The sequence below is a fragment of the Chiroxiphia lanceolata genome, chromosome 6 (assembly GCF_009829145.1).
Source record: "Chiroxiphia lanceolata isolate bChiLan1 chromosome 6, bChiLan1.pri, whole genome shotgun sequence".
NCBI classification, from domain to species: domain Eukaryota; kingdom Metazoa; phylum Chordata; class Aves; order Passeriformes; family Pipridae; genus Chiroxiphia; species Chiroxiphia lanceolata.
Window position 1 is genome coordinate 42,855,821 of NC_045642.1, and position 26,056 is coordinate 42,881,876.

General features: G+C 44.8%; 1 protein-coding gene across 11 annotated transcripts in view; it reads left to right on the plus strand.

Annotated features, from left to right (window-relative positions):
• The first annotated feature begins 4,712 nt into the window (after window positions 1-4,712).
• Window positions 4,713-26,056, plus strand: part of ADCK1 (aarF domain containing kinase 1) — a 79,683-nt gene continuing 58,339 nt past the window's right edge. The window contains exons 1-5 of one of the 11 annotated variants that reach the window (XM_032691476.1): window positions 4,734-4,789; window positions 6,440-6,557; window positions 7,649-7,786; window positions 12,173-12,256; window positions 17,602-17,844. In XM_032691476.1, the coding sequence (XP_032547367.1) occupies window positions 7,661-7,786; window positions 12,173-12,256; window positions 17,602-17,844 (453 nt within the window). In that variant the 5' untranslated portion in view covers window positions 4,734-4,789; window positions 6,440-6,557; window positions 7,649-7,660. Of the gene's footprint in view, window positions 4,790-5,173; window positions 6,558-7,648; window positions 7,787-8,017; window positions 8,126-12,172; window positions 12,257-17,601; window positions 17,845-26,056 lie in introns of those variants that run through there. The other 10 variants (XM_032691477.1, XM_032691479.1, XM_032691478.1 and 7 more) reach the window with 10 other exon arrangements.

Below are 26,056 nucleotides of genomic sequence, written 5' to 3' on the forward strand. Positions count from 1 at the left end.
TAGTGACCTGCACTAATAAGAAAATAATCAGAAAATATTTGAGGAGTACAGATCTCTAGCAGCAGAGATCCTACCTGCCAGACCTTCAACTCGTATGAATTGGCACTGCTATAGTAAATTTTAGAGCCGAATTTGCTTACAGCTGCAGAATATAGATCTCCCTCAATATTTGTATTGCTGACCATCCACAGAATGGAGGGACAGATCAGAAGAGTGAAAGAACAGCTGGGTCAAGCTGTTCTTCCCACTGTGCTGGTAGCAATTTCTCAACATACTGTTTCATATCTCCTTGTCATCTAGTTCTCTGGGTCCATAAAATCATAGGATCTGGGACTGTTTTGATCTCTTTTCCCATGCCTCCTTTGTGTACATGAGGAATGTCTAGTATAAGTGAGCCTTTCCAGATATCTTGCCATAATTTTCATCGAAGTGAATCTAAAAAAGAGGTTGATTCTCCATAGGGAGGGCTGATGATGACCTTCTGTCCTTCCTTCAGGCTGTATGGCTGCTCTTCCAGCTCCTGTGCTTGGGGCAGAGAGGCCGAATCTTTCAGTTTGTATCTGCATTTCATGAGATTCACACCTGGGATGCAAATGTCTTCAACAAGAATGAAAAGGAAATGCTTTTCACTGTTTGTCTTTCACAGCAATTTAGGGTAATCTGAGATTTAATTTATTCACCAATTGTAAAGGGAAATCAAGCCAGCATCTTTCTTTCAAGCCAAGGTTTTTCTTGCATCCCCCCGTGTAGGCTCACACAAAAGAGCTCTGATCACTCTAACTAGGTGCTTGTTCTAATTATAGAAAGATTTAGCATTGGTTACATAATTGCCCACTGCACGTCAGCACATGGCATTGTTATGCTACAAAAGCCTCTTTTTTGCTTCTCTCTTCGCAGCAGACTCAGTGTCAGCCTGTTTAACTGAGAGCTGCAAGGACCAAAATTAATCCGAAGCAACCTCTCATAGCTTTTCCAGGGGAGGCCAGCAAAAATCAGATGCTGACCTGCCCCCTTTGCTGGGAGTGTGCCCAATACGTGGGATCTAGAGGTTAAAGCAGGGGATTGATAGCCTGGGCAGCAGTCTTTTAAGCATCCCGAGTAGAAGCAGTGGGCTGTGGTCAGGAATCAGTGGTTGTTCCGCAGTTACAATCTCTATTTTTGCCTTTTATATGCAGTAGAACAGTAAGTTTAAATGGCTATCCCACTGTTACGCCCAGTATCAGCCTGAGCTGTGGAGGTTGTGAATTTGCAGACACAAAAATCCATAGCAAAACTTCCACAGGCTTTAGCAGACACAGGAGCAGTAGATCTTTTCCCCGTACTTCTAAGATTTTTCGATTATTTGATTCAGGTTGGTTACTTCATTTTCAGTCAGCACTTGTTTCTCATTTTCTCAATAGCACATTGGGTGCACATCTCCCTAACTTTATTTTCTTCCTCTTTTCCCTCTGAACTGTGAAGCTTCCTTCCAAAATAGTCTTTCCTATATGAATTTGTAATGATCCAAGACTAAGCTGCGATGCTTCACTGCCCTGCATCAGTTCAAAAGCTCCCATCTGTCCTAGAAGGGAAAGAAATTTACAGGATTGTAGCCAGTTTAGCCATCACATGGCTGATGCAACAACTGGCCATGTGGGCCCTGTATCCTCAGTATGCTGGCAGGGTAATCTGCCCTTCATAATTTGTAGCTTTGTTTCTTAGAGATGGTATTTAGCAGGAAGCCCAAATTACGCAGGCATTTATGTTAAGGTCTGCCACAGAGTACAAGTAGGGAAAGCAAAAGTGAAGTGAAGCCAGATGGAAACAAGGGGGGTACTGTGGCAGGTTGACCCTACCTGGATGCTGGGTGCCCACTAAAGCTGCTCTGTCACTCCCCTCCTCAACTGGACAGGGAGAGAAGATAATGAAAGGCTCATGGGTTGAAATAAGGACAGGAAGGAAATAAGGACTAACTATTGTCACAGGCAAACCAGATTCGATTAGGGAAAATAACTAAATTTATTTTGAATTTATCATCAATCAGAATAGAGTAGGATAATGAGAAATAAACCCAAATTTTAAAAAACAGCTTCCCCAAACTTCTCTTCTTCCTAGGCTCAACTTCACTCCCAATTTTGTCTAATTCCCCTCCTGCACAAGTGCAGGGTGATAGAGAATGAGGCTTATGGTCAGTTCACCACATTATCTCTGCTGCTCCTTCCTCCATAGGAGTACAACTCCTCACACTCTTCACCTGCTCCAACGTGAGCCGTTCCCATAGGCTACAAACATTCAAGAACTGTTCCAGCATGGGCCCTACAGGGTCACAGGTCCTGCTAGCAGACCTGCTTTAGCATGGACTCCTCTCTCAATGGGTCCACAGGTCCTGCAAGGAGCTTGCTCCAGCATGGGCTGCCCACGGGGTCACAGCCTCCTTTGGGCATCGTTTGCATCCTCCACAGGCTGTAAGCGGAGCTCTGCTCCACCATGGACCTTGATGGGCTGCAGGGGCACAGTTGCCTCACTACAGTCTGCACCACGGGCTGCAGGGGAACCTCAGCTCCAGTGCCTGGAGCACCTCCTCCCCCTCTTTCTTCACCGACCTTGGTGTCTGCAGAGCTGTTCCCCTCACATATCCTCACTCTTCTCTGAGCACTATTACCTCCGCATAATAACGTTTTCTCCTTTATAAATGTTATCACAGAGGCACTACTACCATCACTGATGGGCTCAGCCTTGGCCAGCAATGGATCCATCTTCGAGCTGGCTGGCATTGGCTCTGTTCTGGCAGTTTCCCACAGAAGCCACTCATGTAGCCCCCTCCCCCTCTACCAAAACCTTGCCACACAAATCAAATACAGGTACCCAGCAAATATTCCCAATATTATGTTGATCTTTCAGGAGAATATTTAATATACCACTGTCCCACAGCCAGGGAGAAGGCAGACAACGTTACCTTTACGGCACGTTCCACAGAGGTTTGGATGAAAAACCTATTCATCTTGGAAGAGAGACTTGTCATCAAAACCTTTCCCTAACTCCAGTGTCATGTTTTATTCCTTTTAGAAGCTGAGACCTTTTGTTTCAAGTGTTCCTAGATCCCTTTTTCCCCCTGTTTCAATCCTTTTGGGTGCAACCGCATGTCTGCAAATAGGAATGGAAATGCAGCGTGGTGATGCTTTCCTTGATTTGTTTCAGTGTTTCCAAAATCCTGATGGAAACAATAACTCTCAAAGAATTATTAAGAACCTTTTGATCTCATTCTGGTTTTGGTCTCTGGCATCTTTTTAAAGTATTAAGAATTTATTTTGGTAGCTATGTCTTTAACTCTGTCCCAAATACTTCTGTCATGGGTTCCCAGGTATTATTGAATTGCTTTATTTAATTATTAGAAAGATATTGACCAGAAACAACATTGAGTTTCCTTCTTTTCACAATGGGAGAAAAGTTCAATCAGAAATGCCAAGTTTCAGGTGGGTGACTATCAAGCTACGTATTTGCTACAGAGAATAAGAACCTTTTACATTATTTATGATGATTCAGCAACACTTTTTCATTCGCTGGTTTGTTCTTTCTTTTTTTATTGTAATCTTTATTGCAGGAAGACTTTGATGGAGAGATTGGTTTTGCACTGAACCTTGTATGTGATAAAATTTATTACCATTTTCATTTCTTATAGGAAGGAGCTAAGGATTAGCTGCAGAGAATACTTTTTTTTTATTCTGCAATTATTTTCCTAGTTGCCAACAGCTATTCTATTCTTGATGAACACAGTTGTTTTACTGGATCATTCTCTTGGATGGAGAACAGCAGTTTCTGAGATATTTTTGATACATATCTCTTTGGCCTTTGGAATATCCTTAAGCACAAGCTGATATTAATCAGCCATGTGTGCACTTCACTGAATGACCAAAGCTAAGTATAACTGCATAAGTTATGCTATCACCTTAACACTGCTTGGGGATCTGCCCACATGATGGACAACATTTGGTTTTTGTTCAGCAGGAGCAGGACGAGTGTTGTAAGTCTTGTCACCAGAACCCCACTGGTGACAGCACGAGAGCGCTCCCTCAGCACCGGGAGCAGACACGGTGTTGCCAGCCCACGTGCTATAATGGCTGCATAGGTGACTGTACTCACACCCAGCCTTGATGTGGTGCAATACTCAGACTCAAAAAATAAAATATTCATAGTGCCCTGGTCAAACCCACACCCTTCATCAAAGACCAGTTCTAGTTTCTAGTCAATAAAAACATCAGTGCCTCTCCAGCACCCCTCATAGATGTGCAAAAGAAGTGCTCCGAGTTTGGTGGTTCTACCTTCTGTCACGATTTCTGATATACGTATGTATATACGCATACATACAAACCTTCTCCCTGCTGCAGAGCTTTCAGTGAGGAAACATGGAAAACAAATTGAAATATCTAAAGTCTGAAGTTTTTTAAGAGCGCAGAAGACGGGCTTTCTGGGCAGCTGAGCCAGGCTCGAAGCCCCACTGACGGACGGGGATTGCGATACCGCGCTGTTCCCGAACTGGAGCAGGTCACAACGCTGCGAGCAGGGCTGTGAGCAGCGCGCTCCCTCGCGACGAGGTGGAGGCGTGAGCGCTGACCGGGGCCCGGTGCTCCCCCGCCGCTCCGCCGTGGGCTCGCCCAGGGGCCGCCCCTCGCAGTCTCGCCGCGCCCCCATCTCTCCGAGCGGCCGCGGCCGGACACTACATTTCCCGGCGTGCCGCGCGGGCCGGGCCGTACCGTGTGCGGAGCGGAGGGGGAGCGGCGCGGGGCGCGCGAGTTGAAGTGCCGGCGAGGCGGTAAGTGCCGCTCCGAGCGCCGGCGGAGCGGCCGGAGCGGGGGCGTCCGGGCCCTGCCCGGCCGCACAGCCCGCGCTGCCGCCTCGGCCCGGTTCGGCTCCTCCGCGGGGCCGGGGGCTCCAGGCCCAGCAGCGATTGCCCTCGTGGGCAGGGCCCCGGCTGCCGCGGGGCTCGGCAGGGCCGGTGCTGTTCGTGCGAGCGGCAGCGGCGCGGGGCGCGGGCGCTGCTCCGGGAGGCCCGGCCCGGCCCGGCCCGGGGCGCCTGAAGGAGAACCGAGAGCAGCCGGCACTCGTGTCCTTCACGGGCACACCCTGGGCGCGGCGGCGGACGCGGCCTGTGCGGGGCTTTGGGCGGCGGTGGGTGCGGGACCCCGCTGCCCTCGGGGCTGTCGGCGCTCTCCGCCGCTCCCCCGGCCTCGGGACAGGGCACGGACCGGGGCAGGTGGCGGTGGGGTCACCTTCGGGTTCCCGTAGGGAACCGGCACCGTGCCGGCTGCCCCTGGCGGGAATAGAAGCCCGGCTGGAAGGCAAGGGAGCCTCACGTGTGCGAAGTTGTGTGAAAGTCAAACGTGCCACCTCATGGAGGTGAAAGAAAAGCTGGAGGTGATCCATCAACGCAGGGCTTAATAACGGGAGGCAGTGACATCCCGAGGCGTGTTTCACAGCTGACAGGGTCCTTAAGATACCCCTAGGGGTGTCGTAATGGCTCATTTACATGGAAAAGGCTCCTCGACACCGTATGCAAAACTGTGAAATACAATTTATTTCTGACAATTTCATTTCTGTACCTTATATTGGAGGGGGTTTAATTATTGCCTTTTTATTGGTACAATGCATTAAGCATGAAAGCAGGAACTTCCTTGCTGAAGGATTCAGCTGCTCTGCCTGTTTATTTGCTACCTAAAGTTCCTATCTTCTGTTTGTGGCATACAGCTGGTGGGTATGGCAATAGATGTGATGTCACAAACTGCAAATTATACCTTCAGGTAGAAATAAGATGTAAGAACAGATGGACTTGCATCTTGCTTTCAGTAAAATGTTCTTTTAGTAATTGAGAAAGCAAAGGAAAAAATAATGAAAAAGGTGTATTTTGTGTGTTAATAAAATGTCATTGCACCTTTCACTTTTCAATAAATTAAATTTTACAGAAACGTACAATAAGCAGAAATGGTTTAATTAAAACACATTGCAAAAAGTTATTTTTGAAGGTGACGGAGGATATAAGAGATGTCTGTACAAACGAGATTGGTCCTCCAGGAAAAAGCCCCAAAGTTTCTAGAATTCCAGTGAGGCAGGGGGAGGAGGGCAGCTTTCTTTTGGGAAGTGTGTGTTCGTTTGGCTGCAGTGAAGGGTCCAGGATTTTCTCTTGAGTTTGATTGTAGATTCAAAGGAGTCCTGGTCAGTCAGCTACCCGTTCTGAGAGGGGAAAGAGCTGGGGTGCTGCTCTGACAGGCATTGACAGAATATGTCTCAGCTTTTCTGCCTCACAGTTACCTAGGCCTTGTAAAGAAATAAAAGGAAATAATAAAGTTTGGCTAAGGTTTGTGTACAGAGGTCTCTTGTGTTATATTATCTTATTTCGCTGATTGTGTTCTTGTGAACTGTTTTTGAAAGACTTGACCTGTGTCACCACGTGTTTTTTGGTTACAAGGCTTCCAAGAGAAAAAGCAGAAGCCAGACTGACCCTGTTAAAGCTTCGCAATGAGAAGTAGGAAAGTTTCTCAATCAAGTCTAGGAGTGGGAGGATTAGAGGACTCCATCTTGATGGGGTAAGAGCCCGCACTCTGTCAAGGGTGCTCTTGAGAGCTTGCAGTGTAGATGACCGTGCCTTTTGATTTGTGCTACAAGCAGAAAGAGTGGTCAACCATATTTTCTGTCCAATACCACCCATGGGAAAAGGAAAGAAAAACGTACCTAATTTGTTATTTTTTTTCATGTCTGAATCCTTTAAGGTGACATAAATAATTGTAATATATATGTATATATATATAACATGTTTACACTACTTTATGTACTGCAAACAATGAATGCAGTGATTCAAAGTGCTTAATGTAGGAAATGTGTTCATTCCCCACCCTTGCCTCCCAGGAGAGAAAGTGATCGACAAGTGTCTCACTTCAGGCCTGTGCTGGGCCTGTGACAGAGCCAGGAATAGGCTGTTAATTCCTGCAGATGTCTGTTGTGCAGGAACTGGCACTTGAATGAGACAGTGATTATGAGAAAAGAAGTCTCGTTGGGTTGCTCTGATCAAGTCCCCCGTGCCCTACATTACGTGTTACTCTCTGACTGCTGGAGTCGCACACAACCTCCTGGCCTCTTCCTACACCCCTTGTCAGCAGTGAGGAGCTTTTAGAACTAGCCTGGCAGAGTTTCTAACAAGTTTTGCGTGCTCTTCATGTTTCAAGAGCTCTTTTTAAACCCTGCCTTTTTATATCTTCTGTTATCCCCTTGCAATCTGCTTATGCTGTGGTATTTTCAAAAATTTGCATTGAAGAAGGGGCTTATTGCTAGGATCAGAATTGACTTTTAATGATCTCATGCTGCCCTCTCTCTGTCCACCTGTTGTTTCTCCTTGAAAAGTTTTTGGGACCCTGAACAAATGTTTTGTTGTGGATGCAGGTCTAGCAGGGAGTTACTTCTGGATTTGTGTCCCGTAGACACTGTTGAGTTTGGAATAGCAACGAATGGCTTACGTTCAGTTGCTGGGTAATCGTTTGAGCTCTCGGCTGGGGGCAGTGCTAGCAGTGTGTCATTAGGAAAGGAGCAATTAAAACTTGGATTGTCAGGTCCTTTGGGGCTGTAGGCATCAGATCACTAAGTTCTTATTAGATGTTACAGTTGCTGTTTTGTGTCTCGGCAGGGTTCAGCAGTCATGGCGCGAAGGGCTTTGAAACTTGCCTCATTGACAGCAGCTGCTTCTGGCATCTATATGTATGGAAACAAATTCCTGGATCCTAATGATTTTGGAATTGTTCGTGTGGGCCGAGCCATTGCCACAGTAAGTTTTACCATAGTAATGTGCAGGAAGATTCCTAGATGGGTAAGGGAATTGAAGTTCACAAGAATTTGCGATTTCTTGCATTCCCTTTGCATTTCTAGTTGGCAGCTAGCTCTGGAAGTCAGAACATCCATAGGGAGCTAGCTCTTCAAGTTCTTGACACAATGGGGAGAAGAGACATGAAAGCACGTAAGGAATAGAGCTGTTGTTTCCACATTTTGGAAAGAAATAAATGGAGCTACTAGACTGCAGAGAGCTGTCTCTGCTTCCCTGGATAGGTTGGGACCTTCAGAGCAAGGGCTCACTTTGGGCCCATGCCTTCATCAGCAACTTTTCAAGGTCAGTCACCCAGTCACCCATCTCCTGCGACCTTTAACAGTGACTTAGTTCAAACCATCTTCTCTGCATATGCCGCGTTTTAAATTGCAACATTTTGGTTTAGGGATCCTGGTTGTTGTATCAATAAACAATGGTAGCCATTGCCCTATGACCCTTAGTATGAGAGATTTAGAGAGAGAAGGACTGATGTTTTGAGTAAAGTGAGGGTGGGAGATGACATACTTTTGAGGTTGGAGTGGTTTCCAGATTTGTAAAATAAATGCTATTAAAATAAATCTGCCTAGCATCACTGATATTTCTCAGAAAACCTGGGAATGGAGACTGCCAGCCAAATAGGCTTCTACCTTCTCCTTGGGGATATTCACTGATGAATCTATGAGCAGCCAGGAACATGGAGAGCAGAGACTCTAGAGGGGGTATCAGTCTCCCTGTACCTCAGTTGCATTATACATCTGTCACTTCAGGCCACAGTCTCCATCATTTACAGACCCCCAGTGGTAAGCAGCTGTCTGTCTGTATTTTCTATGACTTCTGAGCACTTCATTAATGAGTTTTACAGGGAGTCAGCTCCTGAGGGCAGATGCAATAAGAAACAAGCTCTGTGGGTTGGCTCAGGTGCCATGTGCATGCAGCATCATGAACTATTGTGAAAAATGAATGTTTATTTTGAAAGGGTGAAGGCAGAAATACAAACTGTCATCTTTCCTTCTTACCTAATGTGTGCTAAGCTTCGTGTTCTGTCCCTAACCATAAGGCAGCACTGCCAGGTAACAGGGAGCAGCTCTTTCCCTTTTAAAGCACAGAAAATTGAGGCATGGAGAGGGAATACAGCTTATTGTGGCTGGAGGAGAATCTACTCTTCAGGCTTTTTGGCTCTTCAGTCTGCCCTTGAGTTCTGCCTGCTTGACGAGTGTTTCTCAGTCTTTCTGAAGCCACTGTTTTGTGGCAATCTTCTGTTTAAGACAAAAATAAGTGAGAAGTATGCAGTGAAGAAGCTATGCAGTTGGTCTGTGTTTTGAGTGATGGTGAGAGATTACTTTCCTGGTGAATAAAAAGTGGGGGAAAGGAGATTTTCTTTGCTTTAGATGCTGGCAAATCTACAGACATGCTTGACTTTCATGTTCTCTGTCTTCAGGGAAGCCACAAGTCATTGGCTGTAAAGCGCTTCACTGACCCTGCTCTTGAGTGCATTAGAGGGTTCTGCACCCATAGCTGTGAGCAGTGACCCCAAAAAAACAAGTTACTAGTGCTCAGGCTTCTGCAGGTGATGGCAGCATGAGTTTAAATCTGTGTGTCTGTGTACTTTTCGAACAAGAATGTTCTGTCTCTCTTTGAATTCTGTGTTTCCTCTGGTGTATACGACTACATATGGTTGGGTTGTTTCTGAAAGATTCTTTAGTCCTGTTGCGCCAGTGATCTCTGCCTTCCCAGCTTGGGGCCTGCTCCTTGTTGGACAGTCAGAGGTCAGCTGTCGTCTGAGCACAGGCAGCCTGACCTGCTGTCCTTCCTAAACCATGGATCAGGGGAAGCCAGTAGAGCAGACATGTTTATTACTAAGAAGCTCAGCTTAGGGCCTGCTGTTTTTTTAAATTAAAGATAAGACTCGGTAGCAAACAAGTGATTTTGGGTATTGGATATTGGGGATATCTACATGGACCTAAAGTATCTGTCCTTCAGTCTAGATCTGTGCAGGCCTCGTACTTGGATGCTTTATTTAGTCATTGGACCATAGCCAGGCAAAAGCAGATTGTAATGAAGAGACTGTGATTCTTAACAGCTAATAAGTTCAATAGCAGCAGACACAAAAATTTAAAACCAGTTATGGAATGGCAAAGAAAACAAAACAAGAGAGAAGCCATGAGAACACATGAGGATTAAGAAACTTGACCTGTAACTGTGAGACTCCAGACAGATTTCATCTGAGTTTGATTAGAAAGATTTCAGTTGGCTTCTGTTTTAAGTATACTGGTTCAGTAGTTCTTTGCAGACTCCATAAGAAACTTGATGAAGCTCATAGCAGAAAATCTCTTTTTAAGCTTCAGTTTACAGAACTGGCTCTTGGTTATGTATGGATAGACAGCTATTCGGAGGGAACCATGACTTGGTAAGATCTGAGGATAGGTTTAGAAGCAGTGGAAGTGTATGGTGTAGAATTCATTGATACAAAGTGAAGCCCATGTCTTTGGGACATTTGACACTGGACAGGATACAAGATAATTAAAGTAATCTGGCATTTGTCAAGAGAGGGACTGATTGACTTTATAGGTCTTTTTGTACCTCCAAGCCTCAGTCTCACACTGTAATGTTAATGACAGCACTCATCGTGGATGAGAGTGAAGTTCATGGTGTGGGCAGCATCATGCTGCAGAGAGTTTCTATATTCTGGTAAAATTAGAAATCTGGCAGAGCCATTGTGCATTTGCCATATTCCTTTGAGAGCATCCCAGTTGTTTTGGTTTTGTGGAAGGAACATTCTGTGCAGTAACTGGAATACATCTTAGGCACTGGCAGGGATTTGGCAATGTCAGAGTTGCCTATCATCAGATCATCATAATATTAATTTAGTGTTTAAGATTATGATGTAATTAGCAACCGTTTAATTAATTCCCTCTTCCTCTGTAATACAGGCCAATCTGTTAGCTGCTTCTTTTCAAGTTGGAGGTGATAATTACCCTCGTGGACCAGAGATAAAATAAGAACCAACTCAAGTTTTCATGCAAGGCTGATTTGAACCTCCCTCCACTTCAAAGTTTTCTTTGAGGTTGTGAAGATACTTTGAAAAATTTTTCTTCTGAATGGTCTTTATGTAGCTTTACAGCTCCTGAGTTCACCAGGGGCAAGACAGCCTGAAAAACCAGGAAAAAAAATTGCTGTGCTCAGTTTACAATTTTGGAAAACAGGAAACATGAGAAACCTAACCTCTGCAAGAAAGGAGTGTGTTTGTAACTGATTCCCAGCTTAGTCCCCTCTTGGATGCTTTTCTGAGCTTTTGAGTGTTTCCCTATTATCAGTTCCACTGGCTTTGTCTCAAAGCAAGTTTGATTCCCTTGCCTCCCTGGTATTCATGATACATCAACTGTACTTTATGCCCTTCCTGGGCATGTTTTTGATGAAAGGCGGGGCTAGTATCCTGTGCCAGAATGGGATGCTACCCTTTCAGCCAGGAGATTTTAGGAAAAATGGCTTTTGATGGAAGTTATGCAAATGGTTCTTCATGGCAAGGATCTTGAAGTTCAAATGGCAGGTTAGTGGACAGGCTCCTCCAGGTGTACATTCCTTTCTCTCCCTCCAAACACGACCTGTATGCTTCACTTCCATTCACTGGTGTTTTGACTATGGAGAGAGGAACCTTAGTCATAGGAATTGTGGAATAGCCTAGATCTGTTTTCAGAAATCACTGAGGCGCTTAGGAATCTAATTTCATTGTCTGTGGCTGTGTCTAGCTAACAAGCTTTAGCTGGATACTCATATGGTGGTTTTGTAATTGGATATCTGCCCCTTTGGCCCTGTGGTCCTCTGTGCAGTTGAATAACCCCAAAAGTACTGCTGCTTGTGCTGAACTGTGAGCTTGTCTTCAGTCATTCTGTTCCCTGCTGAGCCATCTACCCAGAGTGAGCTGGTTAGGCTGGTTGGAGGTGTGAAGATGCACACCTGATGGGGCACAAACAGGGTCTGCATGGCCTCTGTTACTAGCAGCAGACCTTATTGTGGAAGCCCCGGATGGCTGACTGAGAATGGAGTCTGCTGTGCAAGATGATTGTGCAGAGATTAGGAAAATGCTTTGAGTTCCTCAAATAGAAGATAGTATAGGAGTGCCAAGGGTTGCTTATTTTTAATAGCTACATATCAGTGAGACTCCTTCACCGTTTTTTATAAACATTCATTGAAATTGAAATATTTTCATTTAATTTAATAATGAGTCTGTTACCATAGGCTTCACTGTGGAGCCTAAACTTTGAAGCCTAAGCTACATACATTCTCCTTAACAGATGTCTTATTGTTTTGATAGCTGCAGAGCTTGCTCAACATTTCTGGTTTCATTTGCAGACAGCAGTTATCACCTATGACTACCTCACCTCTCTTCGAAGTGTCCCATATGGAACAGAGGAGTATGAATTCCTCAAATCACAGGTAGGTAATAGCACTGAACTGTGTTCCTTGGAAACTGCAAGGCACAGATGTGTTGCCAAAGCCATTGCTGTAAAGATGTCAGCTTAATAATTCAATATGCTTTCTACCAAACTGTTAACTGCAACATTAGATAACAGCTCCATATTAGATAAGCTTCTTGCAGGACATGCATTGCCAATGCTGAAGGCCCCTTGACAAAAGTAGCCCCATGCAACCAGTGCTCACTTATGTCCAGTAGAGATTCAAGTACTTGGTGTGTTGGGTAAGATGTGTTTGGACTCTGCCGCTGGTTCGCTGCTGCCCAGACTGGTTATGTGGAGGTCAGTGCTGAGAGTGGCCTGGCAGTGCTTTCTTATCCTGCTTATTGGTTGGTAGTGGCCATAACGTGAAGGCTGAGGGATTTAAGTAGGAGGAGTGTGTTGAAAGGGAAATAATAGGGATCAATCAGACTTGCAGATCTCTAAGGAAATGAGAATTGAGTGAAGAAGTGTACATCTCAGTGAAAAACACATTGTTGTGTTTTGATATCAGTAATTAACATTAGAAAATAACATTCTAATATAATTAACATTAGAAAAAACATTTCTAGTGAGAAGGAAGATAAGCACCCTTGTTGCTCTTCTCAAGTCTTGTGCTGCACCTTTTATTCCAGCTTACAGCCCTCTAGTACCTTGAGCTGTGAATGACACCTAGTTTTAGCTGAGTGCATGTGGTGTATGTAGCCAGGGTTTCTCTGTTATTCCAGCTTCAGGCCTCCTTGGAGTGGGAAATATGGCTTGTGCCAAATTAGGCCAGTCTGCATAGTATGTTTAAATTAAGGTCTTTAACCTCATTTTTCTTCTTAACGTGTGTAGGATTTAGGCCACTGATGTGGTCATAATGCATGGAGTGGTGCTCTCCAGGGATTCTCAGATTGGAGGGACTGTAAAGATGGAAACAGTGTTGAGTAAAGTAGAAATCAGTGACATTGGTCTCCAGTATGGTTTAGTATTCCTCTGGCAGAAAATCCACATCATCTGTATGGTCTTAGCGTATATGGAATAGTTTGCAGAATGGCTTCCTTGAGCTTGTTCTCATCCTCTCCTGCCTGAAGATGCTAAGCTGTTCTGCTGTAGTTCCCCATCCCAACTGAGAGGCACTGATGCCCTGGAATAAAATGGAGATAGATGTGTGGGAGTCTGGAGCTTCACTGTTCCTCTGCCCATGTCTCTGCCCCTGTTCCTTTGAAATCTGGTTTGCAGAAGGGCTGCTTGTAGCTTTCTTAAGTGATACCCAAGTTATGGAGTTATCAGTGCTGTGGACAGCTTATCATTTGGCAGAGTTTGCAGCAGCCATTGCAAACTCCTGACCTTTTGCTGTGTCTCCCCATAGCTTCATTAACCTCTGTCATGCAGGTTTTGATGGTTCATCAATCCGTGCTCCAGGCAGCCAGAAAGGGCCCTGTTTCCTGGCGCTGCACGGAGCTGCACCCTCCCTGTTGGCAGCCAAGACTAGCTGAGTCAGCCCCTGTGTGTGGCAGAGCCAGCAGCAAGCACAGCATGCCAGCATGGCACAGGACTTTGTGGCGTGGCCAGCACTAGCCTATGGCTGCGTGAAGGGGCATGACCTGGGAGATAAGAGGAAGTAGGCACAGACATAACACGAGTTAGTAAAACTTGTTGGCCAGTGGAGGCCTGTCCTGCTGTTGGCAGGTGTTATGGAGTGCCACCACTGAGCCTGGCAGTGACAGCACTTCTGGGTTCCTCAGCAACATCCCTGTAGAGCTTGTACTAGTGAAGCATCAGTTTGTCATGGGAGATCTTTTTGGGCCTGGACAATTGCACACCAAACCCTTTATCTCAGTGCAGTTCTAAGTGAATGGCAACCACATCTTTACCATCTTGCAGCTCTTTTAACTCTCTGTGGGAGCTGATTTTGTGGTCTTGTACTATCTCAGAATCACTTTTAAGAAGTTGCCCCATTGGAATTGGTACTAAAGATTACTAACTGGATGGGGCCAAGAAGATGTGAATTCCCCTCCCAAGTAAATGTTGTGTATTAAGGATACTTATCCAGATGTTGCTTCTACTAACTTCTGCCCTGGATAGTTCTCTGTTGCTGTCAGCCATTCATCCTACTCTCTTTGCTTTCTGTCCTTCCAGTGGGGCCAGTTTAACGTCCTCTTCATAAACTGAGAGTTTGGAATTTTCTTTTAAGCATATGTATGAGTTGGCTACTGATTTCCAGAATCAGTTTTGGTGCTGTGCTAGAAGAGAGATTCTGTGAGGCAGGGTGTGTGTGTGTGTGTGTGATAGGGTGGCCAGGGACTGCAGATAGTGCCTAAAGGTCTGAGTGTGGCTGCTGTGCCTCTGTCTCCGGTGAGGCGATACAGCTCCATATGTGTCTGAGATGGGAGTTTGCAACTGGGAGTGGCAAAACACTTTTTTTTCTGTGGATCTCCTCCTGGTACTCAGTAGGTACTGCTGGGTGCTACTCCAGTGCAAATAATGCTTAACTTACTCTCCATGGATTCCCAGTAAGCCATTAAATTGGAGTCTGTAAATTACCCATGGCCTCAGATGAGAGACAGGAAGCTTCAATGGCAGCACCAGTCTCTCAACCTATTGGGGCCAAACAGGGACATAGTCATTAGGAAGCAATTAAATGCAAAACAGATTAAGAAGAAAATGGGTTCCCCATGGACTTTTAGCCAGGTTCCTGATTAGCTCCAAGGAATTATCTTCAATCTTACTATATCTTTCTGTCCCTCATGGACCACATTCGATGCTAATAGTCTCAGCCCCTCAGTTCTCAGCACTTTTTTTATGGCCAGCAGATTGGGGGTGTTTTACTGTTTACCATAAGGCAGGGAGCAGTTGATGGGAATTCACCATGTGTCCTGAGGTTGGTTCTCCTGTCAACCAAGAGATAAAAGAATCCACTTAGCTGATGGCACTCACAGCCTTTCCTCAGCAACAGCCAAGAGAAAAAAATGTCTTCTCTTTTCCATTCCTGTCTGTTGCCGGAATGAATGTACTTAAGTGCTCAGGCTTTATGTCCTTCCCAGTGGTTGCTTCATCTCACCACTGGTGGCTGGACCACATAGGAAAGTTCATCTTTCTCCTAAGTTAAAGATCCTTCCTGGGGTATGTGCCCTTTTCCTGCATATGATGATAATGCCAGTGTACTGATGTCAAGGCCAGTGGTAGCTGTGGTTGGCCCCAAGACATCTTATGTCTGTAGGTCTAGTGTCAGGAGCATTAGGAGAGATGAACTTTCTTCAATTCATGTCTGTTTCATTAAATGATTCTGGACATCTTTGCCACATGTAAGCTTGGACATTTCTTTTAATTTCTGCCCCTGCTTGCACTGGGTCAGAGGAGAAAGGAGGGCAGCCTGCTCCGTGCCATTTCCTTAACTATTGCTTTCTCAGCAAATGATTTTGTTTTGTAGAAGGCTACATTTCTCAGATGTTCTTCTGCATCCTTGAGTGTTGGCTTTTCTGAGTGTTTGTCTACCCAGTCTCAAGTCAGGCTACCTTGTGACACTTCCAGCATGCCTCTCATCGTAGCATCTGGATGTCTTGGCTGACGCCTCCTACATTGCTGGCATCAATTTCTGTTGATTCTGCTATCAGTCAAGAGGTGTGTCACAATGTGCAGTTTGCTTAAGGGATTCTGAGTTGTTGTCAATGTAGTAACAGGATTGCAATGAGTCAGTTATCTTGCAGATTTTGGCACAAGTGGCCACAGTTGAAAATCTTGAGCAGGGCATTTTTGTGTCGTTTTCTTCTGTAAGACAAGAGGTTACTGCTTTGAGTGTGGATTCAGGTGGGGGTTTTTTAATGAAGAGGAGATAGCAAGGAGAAAAAGGATCTGTGATCAAGGTGTCTCATGAGACAGTGGGAATCCATTCTTGAATTAACTGTTGGCCACAGAATTGCTTTGTCAGGGAAAAGCCATTTGGGGAAGTTAATTAAATATCCTCCTTTCGAGAGCAGAATGAGGATGTTCTCCTCATTCAAACTTTAGGTTATCAGGCTGTCAGTACCTGGGCAAATATTTGGAAGGCATAACCTTGTGCCATCATTATACAGATACAATTTCTTGTTCCTTGGAGGCTATTCCTGGCATTTGTTACGTTTTCTTCTCACAGTGGAGTGGGTGTTTTGAGAATGAGTTTTGTCTCACAGTGAAGTTGCCCAAGTGATGGATTCTGGAAAGAACAGGAGTGGGTATACATGTGTGTGTTTTTCAAAAATAATCTACAGTTTCTGAATAGTTCAAACCAATGAAATAACCTGTGTCTTTGGACTTCCCTCATGATTCAGTAACACTGTGTGCCTTAAATAGTAAGTGATGTCCTAAAATAGTTTCTTCCTGATGGAGGTGGACTGCATCTGCAGAGAGAAGTCGCCAGGAACTCTCCATGGCATTCCTTCAAAAAGGCAGCTTTGAATGGGGACTGTGGGCTATTCTATACCACAACCAGTGTGTGTGCAGTGGTGGCTCTCATTGCTTGTGTTTCAGCCTGTGGTGAACTGAGGTGAGAAGCAAATAAACTTCCCTATGAGACATGGAATAACCATTAGGTGGCAGTGACTTTCTGTCACCAAACTAAATGGAACCAGTAATAGAGAGGTGAAGAGCTTCAGAGCCCATCCACAGTCCCTGAGCTGATCATGTTTGGTTGCCCTATTATGTGCTCCCCAGGATGTCTCTTCATCTAAAAGGCATGGTCGACACTAATGCCGTCTAAAAAAGCTACTAGCAAGGCCAGCTGGTGGCTTGATTACTCTACATTTTAAGCACTGCTGTCTAGCAAACTTCCTGCCAACACATAAAGCACAAAAGCTTTGCACTGAAAACACATAACAAGCTGTAAAATAAGTCTTATAATTATACGACACTTCCTTTTCCTCCTTGTGCTTTCTAGAGTGGTGTCAGCTGAACGCTCTGGCCACAGCATCACTAGGTTTTAATTTTGTAGCATTAGGAAGGTCCTTTTTTTTCTGGGATGTGTGCTATGAAACAAGATGTTCTTCAGTCATCTGGAGTGATTTATTCAGAGAAATGGGCCATCTACTGTGACATTTTTGGAGGAGGAAGGAGAGAAGTGAGGGAAAAGAGGCAGTGCCTCATTTATTGCACCTTTTTTCCTGGCTGTGCACTCTTGTCCCTGAAGTGCTTTGCTCCAGGAGCATGAGTGTGAGTTGACAGGCACACCGCATGGCTGAGCTGTCTCCCTCAGCTCTCCAGCAGGAGTGACACTGTGTGCCTTGGGAGCTTTTAGCCATCTCTCCTCCAGGTGGGGCTATCCCTTTTTATTTGAATCCCCGAGGACCTCATCACTTTGCTTCCTTACAGCTACCGAAGAGGTACACAGTAGCCAGAGGAGTATCTGAAGAGTATCCCACCCGGTGCAGTGAGGAAACAATTAGGAAGCCCTTGAAGAATGCAGTGCTGCAAGGAATTTGCATCATAAGAAACATTATAAAAGGACAAATGGGAAGTGGAGAAATAATCATGTTTTATTTAATGTTTGGATGTCGCCTTGAGTCCCAATGTGAAATGAACAAAAACAAATACTCAGCAGTACAAAGTGAAGAGGTATGGCAAGAGATGGTATCTTCTCTGAAGAGCTCATGTTTGATTTGCCTAGATTTCCACCCTACGTGTGAACGGCGCCAATGGATGCAAACATAGGATTTCTCAGAGGCTTGAAGGTCTGTGTAAAGAGGGAAGGAAACAAAAAGCAGAAATTGCTTAGGATGCCACTGTAAGTGACTTAAGGCTGATCCCACTGGCTTTGGATGAGGCCCTAATTTGGGATATTTTCTTATTAAGGACTGTGTAGCCTTGAACTACTGGCCAGTTTATATGGTTGTTGGGGGCCACCTGTAAAATCAGTAGAGCTGACAGGTAGTCAGTACTTTAACCTATTTCAAGAACAGGAAGACACCTGGCTTGAGAATAGAAATAATCTTATCTGAGACTAGGAAAAATAGATACCTGAAAGTTTCTTTTGGGGATAGAGACATATCAGTACTTGCAATGTCAAATTGGACTTCTCAAGTGTTTTTTTATTTGCCCTTTGAGTCCTTAATAAGATCCATATTGTGGATTCTGTTCCCTTTCCTAAGGTTGTTGTAGTCAACTTGCAATGAAACACCATCTTGAAGGACCCGAAATTAGGAGTACAGAGATGTAAAACCAGGAGTGAAGAGAGTAGCATGGTGTGCAAAAGGTATTTCATGTATCAGGCCAGGTTGGAACTTCAGAACAGGACTGAATGCTGTAGATTTACTCTGCTAAACCAGTGACCTTATCACATTCTCCCCAAAGTATATCTGATAAAAGGATGTGCTGGAGGGTAGCTCACAATTATCTTACCTGTCAAGCCAGTGTCTTCATTTAGTCAGTTAAGTCAGTGGTGAGGGAGTTGCTGTGATGGGTGGTGTCTTGCAAACACTCCTCTGGATTTCTTGGCAATGTGGGAAGTGTCTTAGTGAGTTCCAGGCAAACTCTTTTATGGATGTGGAGGCTACCCTGTTTGCATACTTGAGGGAAAGGTGTCTCTGAAAGGAGCTCAGCTGTGTTCTTCCATCTGGTGCCTCAGAACCAGGCAGGCTGAGGAAGCCCTGGGGACTAGGTTCCTCTTGAGCTGGGGCAGTTGCTGATTTAGTCTAGGAACAACCAAAAAGTAATGTTCAGTACTAGGTTTTAAAGATAACCCTTGCTTTATTTCCTAGGGTGTTCAGGTGTCCTGCCTAGAAATCTCCATTTCTGTGCATCTGGACAGACACATCTGTGCCTGTAGACATGTGCCACTGTGTTCGGGTAGGAATACTTCTGGTAAAGTAGCCACCTCTGAGACAGAGTCAAAGATTCAAAGATGGCTTTAGAAGAGTCAATCCAAGATAGTAATCACATTCACTGCTAGACTAGTTAAGCCTATTTTTGGTCCCATAGAACTGGCTTGAGGTGTCTTTATTTTTCTTGGTTTTTTGCTTACTTGTATCTTTTTTGGTTTGAGAGCTCTGTTTCAGTGGCTGCACATTGTGCTGATGGTGCACCATTCAGAGCAGCTTGCTGCTCCTTCCTCTGCAGCAGCATCATCTTGGCAGGCCTGACACCAGTAACAACTTGTTTTTGTCAGTGTACTGAGTCGATGTGACGTGGGAGGGGCCCACAGTGAGCAGATAAACATAGTGACAAGGGTGGTCTTTATACAGCCTCCACTCTGTTCCTAGCTTCACTTTAACAATGAATTTGCATGTGAGCCTGCACGTATATGTACCTACCCAGTGTTTTATGAAATGCCTCCTACCAAGCCTGGATGCATTTACTATCTTGCTAGTTTTGCTGAATTTAGAGGTAAATTCACTGAAAAGGTCACTAGCAGAATTGCTTTTCAAAAAACCCCCATCTCCTAAAATGTCTTTACGGCCCCTGCAGTCTCTGTTTGAAAATGTACTCATTTTGAGTAGCCTGTGAACTCTGTTACTGTGCAGCCTGTTTGTTATTGTAGGGTTCCTCTGAACATAAGTTGTTTTTTACAGAATTGCTGAAGGGCAGCAGGCTTTATTTATCATAGGACTGTTGTGTGAAGAGAAGTAGGGAAGATATGCTTTCCTCCCTTGGGCCCTTTCCTTTGCATTCACAGTCAGGCAACACAGCTGGGCATTTCCAGAGCCCAGCAGGAGCTGTTTAATCTCTGCAGTGCTCTGGTATCACCTGTTCTGTCTCTCCTCTTCCTCTCCAGGACAACTTCCCTGCTATTTCTTGCAGCAAGCTGAGGTTTTGCTGTGGCAATCTGAATTGGGGGTTATTCCCTGCCAATATACAGAGTGGTGATCCTTGACAGGGGAATGTTATTAAATTGAAATGATGGCTCTTGAGTGATGGGGAGCGAGGAAACAGCAAGGCCATTAACTAGAACTACGCTTTCCTCACCCTGAGCAGGTGCTTGTTTGGGGCTGTGTGCTTGAAGATGAGGTGGCTGCAACTTCATGCATGAAAGGGGCTCCCAGAAGCTGGTACCGCTTGTCTCCCTGACTGGCAAGTTTAGATCCACTACAACTTTCCTTGACTTCCACTCTCCCCAAAGGCTACAGGCTAGGGACTGAATCTGTATCAGGAGTGAGGATGATGTTTAATTCTTTTAAACCTGTGTTTTGATTTTAGGGTAGCAAGTGCTTGGTAATGTGGTTGAGGACTGAGCAAAATAGATGCAGAAGGAGCTTCATGTGTGCATCTCTCCTGGTGTATCCCCATCTGAACTCATACAGTTTCCCACACTCGCCCTGCACAGCTGACCTCTGTTCACTTGCGCTGCCATCCTCTACCAGGCCTGAATCAGCTTCCTGCTTCCTCCAGCTCTGCCCTTACCTCTCCCCACTGGTGCCTCAGCCCTGGCTACCACTTCCCTGACCCCCCGCCATGCTGCTGGCAGATTGGATACAGGTTTACCCCACCTGGCCTTGCATTCCTTAGTAATTTATGTGGGAAAGATTTACCAGGATCTTAATTTTCTGAGAGAACTGAGACCCAGGTGCCAAACCCAGGCAGGACAGCTCTCCCAGGCAGGACAGCTCTCCCAGGCAGGACAGCTCTCCCAGGCAGGACAGCTCTCCCAGGCAGGACAGCTCTCAGGCTGTGGTTTTGCACACTTGTGTCAATGACAGCCAAGACAGCAGGTTTCCCCTTCCTATTCCCTTTCTGGAATAGGATTCTTAGATCTGGCAGAGCTTGGTACTCATCTGAGGAGGTGAGCTGCACACTGTGAATGCCTTAGCTTCATTCCTGGAAATCTCACACCAGAAACAGTCAGATGTCAGGTCCCATAACATGCTGAAATCCAGTGAGCTCACAACCCAAGGAACTCTTCCATTTACAAACAGCCAAGAAACCCATTGTATTTCATATTAGTTTGGATAGTATGGAAAGACTAATACAGACATGAATTTTATTTGAAGGATACTAAATTTAAATAAAGCAACGAGAAAGAAGTCAAGCTCTGTCCTTTTGCAAAATCTTTGAAATGGTGGGATATATGCGTAGGTAATAAAGTTCCTTTAAATAGTGCTCACTGCTTAAAATTGTTGGACGTATGTGTAGTAAATTAAAGAAGCAGCATTGTATCAATAAGACCATTTCCTCACATGACCCCCATCCCAATGGCAGATGCCCCTCCTTCCACCTGCATTGCTCAACAAATTTCATCTCAAGAGGGGAAATGAATTCTCAGTTGCAACATGCCAAGTAATTAACCGCACTGTAATTCTGATGTGCAGTGCTGTCACCCACCATCGGGTGGGAGTGGAAAAGGCACTGCATTTAGTTGATGGTTGAACATTTGTTTTCCCCATCATTTTGACACCAGAAGTAATTGCCATTCCTGAAATATTCTCTCACTACTGTTACAAAGCAACTGTTCAGGACAAACTAATTATGAAGGATCTCGTTATGACAGATTAATAGGCCAACAGAGGAGATTTCTTTTTCTTCTTTTAGGCAAATGAACAGTAAAATCTAGCGGCTCCCATACAACTGCTAGAAACACATGCTTCTCTGTAAGCCAACATATTTTTTTTTGGAAATGGGGGATTTGCAAAAGTAGGACTAGAGTATAGAATGGATTTCCAAGCACGCTTTTATTGAGCTTTTGGTTTCCCAATATTATGTCCCAAAATGAGCTTGAGTCTGGGCATTGCCATATGGAAGGGAGGTCTTCATGGTTAGTATCAGACCAGTGTCTTCTCTCTGCATCATGGTTGAGCAGTGTCATGAAGGCTTGGAAGTGAGGAGTGCTGGACTTGTGGATTTTATGGATTTTAGAACAAGACACATAATAATTATCTGGACTGCTTTATTGCCACTAAGGGTTCTCTCTGTCAGGGAGATCAAATCTGATGGGCTGGTTGAGTTCCAAGTGGCCAGTGATGTTCCACCTGCTCATGTGGCCCTGGAAGTTGCAGACTACCTGCTCCAAGTTATTCTTGTGGGGTGCTTTCTGGGAACTGTTGTGGTGTGGCCCAAAGATGGCTGCCTTCCTATAGTAGAGGGGATTGAGGCACCTTGCCTCCCCATGACTGAAGCATTGTGTCAATGCTGAGAGGAGGAAGACTCTGTATTTCTCATTACTGTGTTTAGAAGCTCACCCAAGGTATGTGTAATCGGGACAGCAATCCACGTAGACTTGGTAACTGTGCTTTCAAAGAGGCACTATATATACAGGTATGTATCTCATAGCCGACTGGCTACTATGGGATGCTAGTGAATGCCAGGTGTTGATGAGCAAACAGTTAAGAAGGAGCCAATTTTAGGCTTCAGAATAGGCATAATGTAGATTTAAAGAAGCTCCACCACAGGCCTGTTCATGTTGCCAGCTTTGCCTTGATGTCTCACTCAAGTCTCACTCCCTCAAGTCAGGCAGTAGTCACTCATCAAAGGATCTCTGTAGTTAGGATTGAGTTCCGTCTTACCATCTCTAGCCAAGTGCTTGTCCCTGCAGCACTCTGTCCCTGTCCAGAAAGGGAGCCAATCTTCAGTGGTAATCAATGCACAGCTCCCTTCCGTGCCATGATCTCCTTAATGAGAGAACAGTGAAGCTCCACTCTTTTCCAGAGACCAAATCAAGACCATGTTTACCCCATTTTCCATCTTCTCCTGGCTGCTGACATCAACTCCCAGTTTCACTGTGACTTCATTCTTCTTCATGGGATCTCTGTCTCTCTGTGTGAAATATGTAAATGCTTTAATATTAAATATTTGAGGCTAGAGGTCCTAGATAGCATTGGTTTTGGATTACTAGCATCTGATTTCATTTCTTTGCTTTATATCCATCTTGTGTTGTGATAATTCTCTATGGTCCTTTTTGGCATGCAAATTTTGTCTTTGGGAATATACACAGTGCTGATTGTACTTTGCCAACAAGGTCTGATTCTTTGGAAGATCTTTGTCAGTATTATTGTTGTGTCAGGTTTTGCACCAATTGCCTTCTGTCTTGAGTTAACTGTTTGCCTTCTAGCCAAGGCTAGACATTAGCCATCTTTGACTAGCCTGTCAAAGGAGATTGCCTCTTGCTTGTTATCTCCAGTGCAGTGTCATCTTTGTTTTTTCGTGTCCAGTATTAGCCTCTTGTACTATATTCTCCCCATTCTGCAAAGCAGTGTTAACTTTTGCTTATGTCAGATTCAGACTGAAACATCTGGATTCCTAGATGGTGCTTTCTTTTTAAAATTGTGGCAAATGCTGCCCAATATGCGGCTTTCTCCCCACTAAAGTTGCAAGTGAGTAGTGATGGACTAGGCTTCCCTTACCCTGCCCTTTGGGGTACTTGCACAGGAGAGCTGTGGTAATAAGCATCTTTTAAATCAAGAAAAGCCACCCTAGATTTTTACTCGATAAAGCACCTTTCCTGATGTTTGTAGTTGCTTCTCTGGAAGGATGGAGGATAAACGTAGGGATGTCCCTTCACAGGCAATAGTGCAGAAATCTATTCTATAATGTTGTAGACTGAACCACTCTTAAATATTGACCAGAAACACTGATCCTGGATGAGATCAGTAACCTGCAGGTGGAGGCTTTCTGCTCCTTTTCTTCTTGTCTGTATGCACAGCTCCTCATATACTGGTAAAGTTTTCTGTTGCACCCAATTCCTTGTAAATAAAGTAATGACTGACAGTGAGTCTACAGGTGGAAGGACACTGTTTTCCTTAAAATTAGAGTGTGACAAGACATCCAACAGCTTTACTGACTATTTTACTTTAGGTTCTTATGTTTGGCATTTACAAATGTAGCATCCCTGCCTCATGGATGCTCATTCATCTCTAAGATGAGAGGGAAAACTCAACAACTGGCAATGATAAGGGCAAAATGTTGAATATATAATTGTATATAAAGATGATCTCAGTTTTATTCCCCTCACAGCGTTTGTGAGGCACAGCCAAGTGCAGGGGAGGCATGTACAGTGTTGTTCATTGTGATACCAGCTGCAGTAAAGGGAGTTGCCTCTGGTACTGCTGGGGGTAATTCCTTCTTCTTATTGTGGGAGCAAAAGCAATCTACTCTGGATAATGAATAATCAACATGCGGCCTCACCCGGGCTCTCCTTTTGTTCATCTCAGTTTGGTGCCATGTCAGATATTTATCTTTTACTTCATTAAACTGCTATCTCATGCTATTTTAAAGTGGTCCTCTCAAAGCCAATGTAGGTTCTCTCTCTTCCTTGTGTTTCCAGCATCCATAACGATTCGGTAGACCAAATGCTGCCTTCACTGGCCCCACAAAGCCAATTTTTTCCAGATTCCCCTTCCCTTAACACCTGCAGAAACCTATTGTTTTCAGTGAGAAAGCACATGAGTGGCTGCAAGGAAGGATCTGACCTTCTAATTGCAGTTTAACAAGTCTATTGATTGTATATGAATCAGAAGGGACACCAGCTCAGCCTCCCATACTGGTGACATTGCTGGGATGCTAATGGACACCAGCTGTCTTTCTTGGTGTGGAGCTGTGTAGTGTCAACTAGATGAAAAAGCTGGAGTTATTTATATATATTTTTTCACTGAAGTCAGCAGCTCTGACTGATGCCCTAAAGGGAACAGACCTGCTGAGTAACAAGGGGACATTCTGTGTTTGTTTTGGTTTTTTTTTTCAACATAGGCACTTTTAAAAGTAGAACTGCACTTTGCCATCGGTGATGACTTACTGGCACTCTCTGTTGGATGTGGTGCTGTGACAGTCACTGCAGTTTTTTGGAATTGACAGTGTAATCCCATCGTTGTTATCTTTCTTGACTTCCTTGTCAATCCAACTTAATCACTTATAGGTATTTCATGTGTTACTGTCTCCTTCCTCTTCAGGCATCCTGTTCCTGTGGGAAGAGGTCTGTACTTTAAAGGTCAGAGCTTCTCAGATTAAAGAAGGGGAAAGGAATCTACCTCTGTCGGTTTGGTAAGGGGCTGTACTCTTTTTAGAGAGACTGCAAATGGAAACCCTTCTTTCTGGGTTCTGTCACCCAGCTGAATGCTGGCGTGTGTCCCCATGGCTGTAAGAGAGGGAGCCTGCTTGCTCTGCTCCTGTGGCCGTTGGAGTGACCTGTCAGGAGAGGAGTTGCATATGTACAAGGGGGAGAAGCTGCTGCTGCACGATTTAATCGCCTGACGTTGACTCAGATAGGTCCTGACTGGAGGTCAGCTGTGACGTGCAGCTGGTAGGGTGGGATTCAACTGTTGGGAAGAGAAAAATGTCAGCCCACATTCTTCAGCGTTGACAAAGTGGATGTGACTATTTCTCCCCTCCAGCTGCAACGGCTGCCTCTGCGCGTCCTTCTTTTCTGCACACCCACAGTAAGAGAGCAGACTGTGTGGAGCTACCCTGTCTTGACCCTCAGCTGCTGAACTAGATGAGACTTAGCTGAGCTTTCTCAATCTTTTCTTTGGTGCTTGGGCCATGCATCCTGATAAAACTTATCTTTCAGTGTCTTTCAGTGTATCTTTTGTCTGTTTGGGCTTTCTGTAGAGTCCATGGCTTTTCCAGCTCCATTTTATTGTAGGATGGATTGTGGGGACTAAGGGAAGAGGCTGTCAGATCTCCATCTTCATTCCTGCTGCTAGGATCCTTCACTTAGCTTTGAAGTTATAGCCATAACTGTGTCAGCTTCAGTGACAGCTAATTCCTACTGCAGCTTTGTTAGAACTCTTCTCCCCACCCTCCCCATGGAGGAAGACCATCCCTCACTTCCTTTCCAATGTCTCCTTACGTGGACATAGCTGTCTGGAGAGTGTTCTCCCTTCAGGTCACTTTTACTGCACATCGT